This window comes from Pelmatolapia mariae, linkage group LG18 (assembly GCF_036321145.2).
Source record: "Pelmatolapia mariae isolate MD_Pm_ZW linkage group LG18, Pm_UMD_F_2, whole genome shotgun sequence".
Taxonomy (NCBI): domain Eukaryota; kingdom Metazoa; phylum Chordata; class Actinopteri; order Cichliformes; family Cichlidae; genus Pelmatolapia; species Pelmatolapia mariae.
The window spans coordinates 30,897,832-30,906,076 of NC_086243.1; the positions used below are offsets into that span (position 1 = coordinate 30,897,832).

Here is an 8,245-nt window from a genome sequence, read left to right on the forward strand (position 1 = left end):
GTGTCAAGCTTCGTGGTGTGGAGGGAAGGAAAAGAGGACCCAAACGCAGGACTCATGGATGAGTGATGAACTAAAGGCTGTTTATTACTGAGAATGGATGAACAGAACATGAACGAACACTGACTGGATGACTGGCTGAGCTAAACTGAAAACACGCACAGTAACGGCAACAGTAACAATGACACAACAAGGGAGTACACAGCTGAACTGATGACACACAGGAAGAGAACTAGAACATAATGCATGTGGACAGGAGGCTGGCACAGACAAGCAGGAAATATGAACAGGTGAAAAAGGAACCGAACATGAACAGAAAACACTGGGTCAACGACCCAGGAACCCTGACAGAAGGCCATTTAAAGTTTATGCTTTTTACTGTATTGTAGCTGCATTGTTAAATACATATATGAACTCAAGTAACCCCATACATACCATACCATAATTTATTTATACAGCACCTTAAAAACAACACATGGCCGACCAAAGTGCTGCACAGCAGAAATATAAAAAGTACAATAAAAATAACAAATACAGTACATAAATAACAATAAAATAACAGTTCCAGTTACCAACTGAGTCAAAGGCCAGCAAATAAAAATGAGCCACAATAGAGAACGCTCGGTCTCCTCTAAGTTTCAGCCGTGATTTAGGGACTGAGAGCAACAGCTGCAACCCGTACATATGTATTAATATTGTTTTCAATGTCATGCCGTAACCTACGGATAAGTCTTGTACATTCAATAGCAGGCTGCTACACCCACAGCTGAACTCTACTGTACCTATATATAAGAAGATTAATTTATTTGGAATGGCTCTTTAGTGGGAAGATAAGATATGATTGGACAGGATGAGCAAAAGCAACTGATCTCAATGTGACAAATATTTCACTTTATTGACTCTTTATTGTGGTTTGTTTAATATTACAACCTTGGTAATGAAACTATATTTTTCACTTTTTGTGTTTTTTAAAAAGATGTTTATAAAACAGTTAGAACTATTAGAGTAAATTAGGCTAACATGCATGTTTGTAGTCCAACTTGGAGACATTGTAGTTTCACCAGAGCAGACCAGTGTCAGCAAGAAGCACTCTGAGAGTGCAAACCTCTGCCAAGGCAGCTACTCTACTCCACCTTAAGGGCAATACCCAAGTCCTCCAAAGAAAAAACAAATCACAAAAGAAACAGCAAAACCTAATCCTCCACAGCAAGAGCAGCACGGGGCTCAAAACAGGGTTGAAACTCAGCTGTTGGAGCTCAAACCATGAAGGAGCACCACAGACTAAGACAGTAGAATTGGTAATAAATATGAATAAATAAGAATAAAAATAAACATATGTCATATGTGTCGTACATGAAATGACTGTATTCTCTTATTTATTGTTTTCTCGTGTTTGATTAAACCCCAAATTATCTATTCAAATCACAAAACAAACAGCAAAACCTAATCATCCACAGCAGGAGCAGCAAGGGGCTCAAAACAGGGTTGCTATTTTAATCAATTTGTTCTAACTGTTTTATAAAATAAAATAAAAAGCACCACAAGTAAAAAGTATAATTTCATTAGCAGTCACTGAAGTGGAGGCTTTACTCACACAACCAGAGCCAAAGACCAGAGCTTTCTCAGGTCACTCCTCCAGAGTAGGAGTGTACCTGGATCCAGTGTTGGGGAGTAACGGAATACATGTACCGCCGTTACGTATTTAAAATACAAAATATGAGTAACTGTATTCCTGCTAATAAATCATGGCGTCCTGTACGAGTGTATCGTTCGTTTCTCAGTTATTTGGTCTGGAGCTGTGCCATCTAACTGTCACAGGCTGGGTCTCTGACTCGGCGTTCTGAGTGTAGTTTGTATTTGTCTTATGTTAGATTTGTGATTATAATTTGTGTGATTCTTATTTCGGTTTTAGTTGAGGATAAGCTCGGCCATTATTTATCACTGTCTCCTTGGTTTCTGTGTTTGGGTTCCTGTCTAGTTTTTCATGTGTGCCAAATCTGTTAAGCTGGTATTGTCTCGTCTATGTTTTCTATTTTATTTTGTAAAGGTCCTGTGTTTCCCTTGGTCAGTGTGCTTAGCTTTACAACTCCACTGTGTGGCATTATGTGCATTTGTGTCAGCTGTTTCTCGTGTGTTTCCACTTCCCCTGATCAGTTCTTGTGTGTATTTAGTCTGTGTGTTCTATTCTGTCTTTGTCAGAACATCTGTGTTTCCACGTCTAGTCATAGTTTAAAATCATAGCTTATGTCATAGTTTAAAGACATTGTTGTCATAGCTTCTTTGTTTTTCATAGTCTTCATAGTTTCATGTGTATCTCTTGCTACCAGCCAAATAAAGACTCGCTCTTCGTTCAAGTTCAGTTCCGTCTCCTTGCCTGTGTCTGCTCCTGAGTCCTGCCTCGCAGACTGCGACACTAACATTGTAGAATTGAAAAACAGGACTTGCTTTAGACATTTTCTGTGTGACTGCAGTCGTGTGAAGACATTTCTCTTTAATTTTTCAACTACTTTCACAAGCTACATTTACTGGCCCTGTAATTTCGGTTTGTTCCTGACATTAACATTTTCAACACACTCTATCGACACTTTGTTTTCAACACAGTCTCTGTACGTCGTTTTCTCTGAATTTCTGGTGGCCAATCAATCACAGTTCAAAGATACAAACTGTTCAAAGGTTGAAACTTATCAGGACGGTCTTGTTTGTTTGTGGATAACACAAGTTAACTTGTCTAACTTTCACATATGTCCCGCAGCCTCTTCATATTGTTGAAATCAAATCACATGATTATCATACAGCCAAATTCACTCAGCTCTGGATCGGTCTCCAACAGGTTCAGCTGCAGAGTCAGGTGACAACTATATTTGCATTTGTACATTATCAATCAAGCTACTGTTTATATAGGAGCTCATTTAGTGCAGCTTAAGTTTGCATAACACCCATCCTCCCTTTGACAACAAAAGCCTAGTACACTGTCTTCACTGAAAGAAAGGATCTCTTGTTGCGTTGCTGTAGCTTCAAACATGACTGATGCCATTCAAAGTACGCAAACTGGAAACGCTGTCAAAGCTGTGCCTGACTGCATTGTACCAACACATTTCAAAAGGCTCAACTCGTGAGTCCCAGTATCAACTGGTGAATAGTTTTCGAGTGTTTCTTCCATGACAATTACTGGTAACCACAACAACCTTCTAGCAACCAAAACCTTTTTACCTTCTTGCAACCAATTTCAAGCTACCAACTCCCAGCAAACTCCAGCAAACACTCACCAGCTGCTGAGTCTGGTGAATATTCACTTTTCCCTTGTAGCCAGTGGTTGTTGACTGGTCTCTATGCCTGTGGAACTGGGGCCTTACCTTAGTCAAAGTAACCCTACCACATTTTCACAATACCCTCATTTGCCCTGTGATTGGAATATTTAGTTGAAATGTTTAAATCTTGCATAATTCTGATAGACTGGACACCTATCCAGGGCATACCCCACCTTACAGCTGAGAGTAAAGCTTACAGCTTTCCTGGACTAAATGTCACATTGGTGTATAAGTGACAAAACTAAGAATTTTAGTAATTGCATTTATACGTTAAATTTTCATTTACCATCTAAAAGTTAATGTGAACAAAGTCTTAAATGAAGAATTGTAAAAAACCTGATAATCCTTCCTATTCTTCTCACTCTCTGACACTTTATTTCTTCGTGGTCCACATGTTTGCGTTGTCCCTCCGCTGCAGTTTGATCAACAGGTGGTCTTGTGTAAGAGCTGGCAGACACCATTTACTGCAGAAAGTTATGTTGCTTACATAACAGCCCAGTGTAGTTTCAGTTGTAAGGCAAAGAAACTCAAACAGTCGCTGACACTGTTGGGTGAAATGGCGCAGAAAGGAGTTCAGTTGGACCGAGAAACCTTCTCTTGTTCAGTCTGTTTGGATCTACTGAAGGATCCGGTGACTATTCCCTGTGGACACAGCTACTGCATGAACTGTATTAAAAGCTTCTGGGATGAAGAGGAAGAGAAGAAAATCTACAGCTGCCCTCAGTGCAGACAGACTTTCCCAGCGAGGCCTGTCCTGGAGAAAAACACCATGTTAGCAGATTTAGTGGAGGAGCTGAAGAAGACTGGACTCCAAGCTGCTCCTGCTGATCACTGCTATGCTGGACCTGAAGATGTGGCCTGTGATCTGTGCTCTGGCATGAAGCTAAAAGCTGTGAAATCCTGTCTGATGTGTTTGGTTTCTTACTGTGAGAAACACCTTCAGCCTCATTATGATGTGGCTGCATTAAAGAAACACAAGCTGGTGGAGCCCTCCAAGAAGCTCCAGGAGAACATCTGCTCTCGTCATGATGAGGTGATGAAGATGTTCTGCCGTACTGATCAGCAGAGTATCTGTTATCTCTGCCCTGTGGATGAACATAAAGGCCACGACACAGTCTCAGCTGCAGCAGAAAGGACTGAGAGGCAGAGAGAGCTGGAGGTGAGTCGACAAAACATCCAGCAGAGAATCCAGGACAGAGAGAAAGATGTGAAGCTGCTTCAACAGGAGGTGGAGGCCATCAATCAGTCTGCTGATCAAACAGTGGAGCACAGTGAGAAGATCTTCACTGAGCTGATCCATCTCATCCAGAAAAGAAGCTCTGATGTGAAGCAGCAGATCAGATCCCAGCAGGAAACTGAAGTGAGTCGAGTCAAAGAGCTTCAGGAGAAGCTGGAGCAGGAGATCACTGAGCTGAAGAGGAAAGATGCTGAGCTGAAGCAGCTCTCACACACAGAGGATCACATCCAGTTTCTACACAACTACCCCTCACTGTCAGCACTCAGTGAGTCTACAGACTCATCCAGCATCATTATCCGTCCTCTGAGCTACTTTGAGGATGTGACAGCAGCTGTGTCAGAGGTCAGAGATAAACTACAGGACATTCTGAGAGAGGAATGGACAAACATCTCACTGACAGTCACTGAAGTGGATGTTTTACTGTCAGATCCACCAGCAGAGCCAAAGACCAGAGCTGGATTCTTTTTTTCTTTTTTTTTTCTTTTTTTTTTCTTTCTTTTTTTTCTTTTTTTTTTTTTCTTTTAATTTTAATACAGGGAGAAAGAATGAAAGAAAGAGAGGGAGAGAAAGAAAAATAGAGGGGAGAAGAGATGGTGAGAAAGGGGAGAAGAAAGAAAGAGAAAACAAACAAAACACCTGGATCACCTGTATGGAGAAAAAAAAACAGAAGAGAAAACAAACAAACAAAAAACAGCAACATAATAAATACAACACCATCACAATAAACTAGCTAGCAGTAGATAACAGTAGATACTAAATATTAAATGTTATTGTGCAGCACGCAAGATAGACAGCGCACAATGTGCTTTGAGGTAGCAGCCAAGAAAGGTGTAGTTTGTGTCTGTGAACACCCGTGTGTACACCTGTGTGGATAAGCATGCTTGTATTCAAAAGGTTTCTCCATGTAACGATCTGCTAGGGAGTGTGGGGAGCCATAGCCCCGTCCCCCAGGGCATGAAGCAGGTATGGAGGAGATCCAGGCCCCAGAGTACGAGGACCATCAAAGGGGGGGAACCGTGCCACCCTCCTGGGAAGAGCTGAGTAAAGCCCCAAACGAGAGGTCACCCAGCAGCCACAGAGCAGAGGCCAGAGGGGGTTGCAGTGGCGTGCCCGCGGGCTCTGCCGGCAGCCAGCTGCGCCAGAGAGGACCGAGCTTCAGGCCCAGAGGCCTGAGGGCACCCCACCCCCCGGAAGGGGCCCAGCCGGGCCACAGACGCCAGGCCCCGCCAATCGGCCACCAGGAGTGAGCCGGTACATACATGAGCGCCCAGCCCCAGTCGACAAGAACCACCAGCACACCAACGTCTGAGGGCATCAGCCACCGGCAGGGAGTGTGGTGAGGGGAGATAGGCCTCCGTACTTTGGAGGGCCTGAGATGTTCCCAGAGAGGTGGAGTCTAAGACCCAACCTGACATATAGACACAGACGAACAGGCGCACGCAGACTCAAACGTGCATTCCTACCCTCATATACACAACCAAATACTCGGCACTTACCCAACGTGTAGAGAGACACAAATAGACACTGCACAGACAATCACACTCCCCAAACATACTCTATATCCCAGGTCCAGGTTCCCCCGCCCCCAGAGGGGCAAGCCGCACCTAGACCCAGGAGGTGTAACCCTTCTTTCTGGGGTGGAGGCAAGCGGACCGCCTCCTTATCTGCAGTAGCAGGGAGGCCCCGCATCCCAGACCCCAATCTGACGGCCAGCACCTCCTCCCAGCCCCCCAGCCCTGACGGCTAACAGAACCGGGGTGAGTGAAGACCCCAAACCTCCCTCCGCCCGCTCATATGTAGTGTTGCTGTGTGCTGTTCTAAAGTGCATTTAAAACACAGGAGGGCATGGTGCATCCTGCCAGAGAGCAACACGGCTCCTCCCGAAAACCCTCAGTGTCTATATGCATTAAAATTGAGGGTAGGGCACCAGTGCCAGAGGTGGGTTGGAATACACCGACCATCCTCTGGATGCTGTAAAATGTGCCCACCCCCAAGGCCCTATATGTATGTGTTATGTGAGAGTGTGAGTAATGTGGATGTCTAGGTTGCAGAATAAAATTGAGGCACAGGTGGCCAGAAGGGGACAGAGGGGGAGTGCCTCCCCTGTACCCTGGTGACATATCTGCACCCCAAGCCCTGCGTGTGTGGGTGGGTGTGGTAGAGCGGGAAGAGGGAGGTAGCTGAGGATGGGGAGGGAAGAAAGGGAGGATCTCCAGCATCAATATCCGTCCTCTGAAGTTCTTTGAGGATGTGACAGCAGCTGTGTCAGAGGTCAGAGATAAACTACAGGACATTCTGAGAGAGGAATGGACAAAAATCTCACTGACAGTCACTGAAGTGGATGTTTTACTGTCAGATCCACCAGCAGAGCCAAAGACCAGAGCTGGATTCTTTTTTTTTTTTTTTTTTTTTTTAACCTGTCCCGTTTGGTTCTTTTGCCATCAGAATTATTGTCTAAAGGCGAGGAAAGATGCCCAACGGATTTACTTTACCAAATGGACCATCCCAGCCTTGCCGTAATGGTCCATTTGAATCCAGAGCTGGATTCTTAAAATATTCATGTGAAATCACACTGGATCCAAACACAGCACACATATTTGTTGTTATCGAAGGGGAACAGAAGAGTAACGTTAATGAAACAAGATCAGTTTTATTCTGATCATCCAGACAGATTCACTGGATGGTTTCAGGTCCTGAGTAGAGAGAGTCTGACTGGACGTTGTTACTGGGAGGTGGAGAGGAGAGGGGGAGGAGTTTATGTAGCAGTCGCGTACAAGAACATCAACAGAGAGCAGAGCTGGAAAAAATGTGGGTTTGGACGAAATGCCCAATCTTGGGCATTTAATTTTTCCAAAGATGCTTATACATTTTGGTACAACAACAGCCAAAATCCTGTCTCAGGTCCTCGGTGTTCCAGATTAGGAGTGTACCTGGATCACAGAGCAGGTATTTTGTCCTTCTACAGCGTCTCTGAAACCATGAGTCACCTCCTCAGGGTCAAGACAACATTCAGTCAGCCAGTCTATGTCGGACTTTGGCTTGAAGGTGATGCAGGAAACTTTTGCGAAATCAGATAGACTGAAGTCATCCATAATTCAGTGTGTTTAAATCTACACTTTGTCTTTTATTACAACACAGAGATGGAAAGTCAGTGAAACATTTGACAATTTGAACTTCATAAAATGAAATGAAAATGTAAACTCCTCTGTGCTCTAAATGATTGTTTAACATTTGTTTTTATGTATTTTTATGTTGTTGTCTCTCTTCCACTTCCCAGGCCTAAATGTAATCACCAGACCTGCCTTTAACACATATATTCTGTTTATCATATCCTAAATATATAATTACATTTGCATCTATCTTTTTGGCAGACAAAATATTTTCTTGTTTTGTAAATGAACACATTCTATGTATGTAATACATACATATGTATGTATGTAATGAATGAAGACATAATTTTTGTGGTTAATTTTAATGTGTGGACAAATGGACACTTTTTTAAATGCATTTTGAGGTATGAACAAACTCTTCATTCCAAGGTCTCACTCAGATTTGATGAAGAATATGTGAAACTAGTCTGAAGGTCAAAGTTCATTTAGAGCACAACAACCCAGGCCAGTCATCAGTCAGAGAGACTTGTTGGCTTATTTCACTAAAAAAGCTTCGTTACAGAGAAATAATTCTAGCTGTCTCTTTTGTTTGT

The 8,245-nt window shown here is 43.3% G+C and overlaps 1 protein-coding gene across 1 annotated transcript; it reads left to right on the forward strand.

The window, feature by feature from the left end:
• The first annotated feature begins 3,861 nt into the window (after positions 1 to 3,861).
• On the forward strand, positions 3,862 to 7,825 carry LOC134616783 (E3 ubiquitin/ISG15 ligase TRIM25-like). Its single transcript, XM_065469527.1, has 2 exons — positions 3,862 to 4,995; positions 7,820 to 7,825. Exons 1-2 carry the CDS (start codon positions 3,862 to 3,864, stop codon positions 7,823 to 7,825), a joined length of 1,140 nt encoding a protein of 379 aa, XP_065325599.1.
• The last annotated feature ends 420 nt before the right edge of the window (positions 7,826 to 8,245 follow it).

Coding starts and splice junctions, on each gene's coding strand:
- LOC134616783 (XM_065469527.1), top strand. CDS start 3,862: ATGGCGCAGAAAGGAGTTCAGTTGGACCGAGAAACCTTCTCTTGTTCA.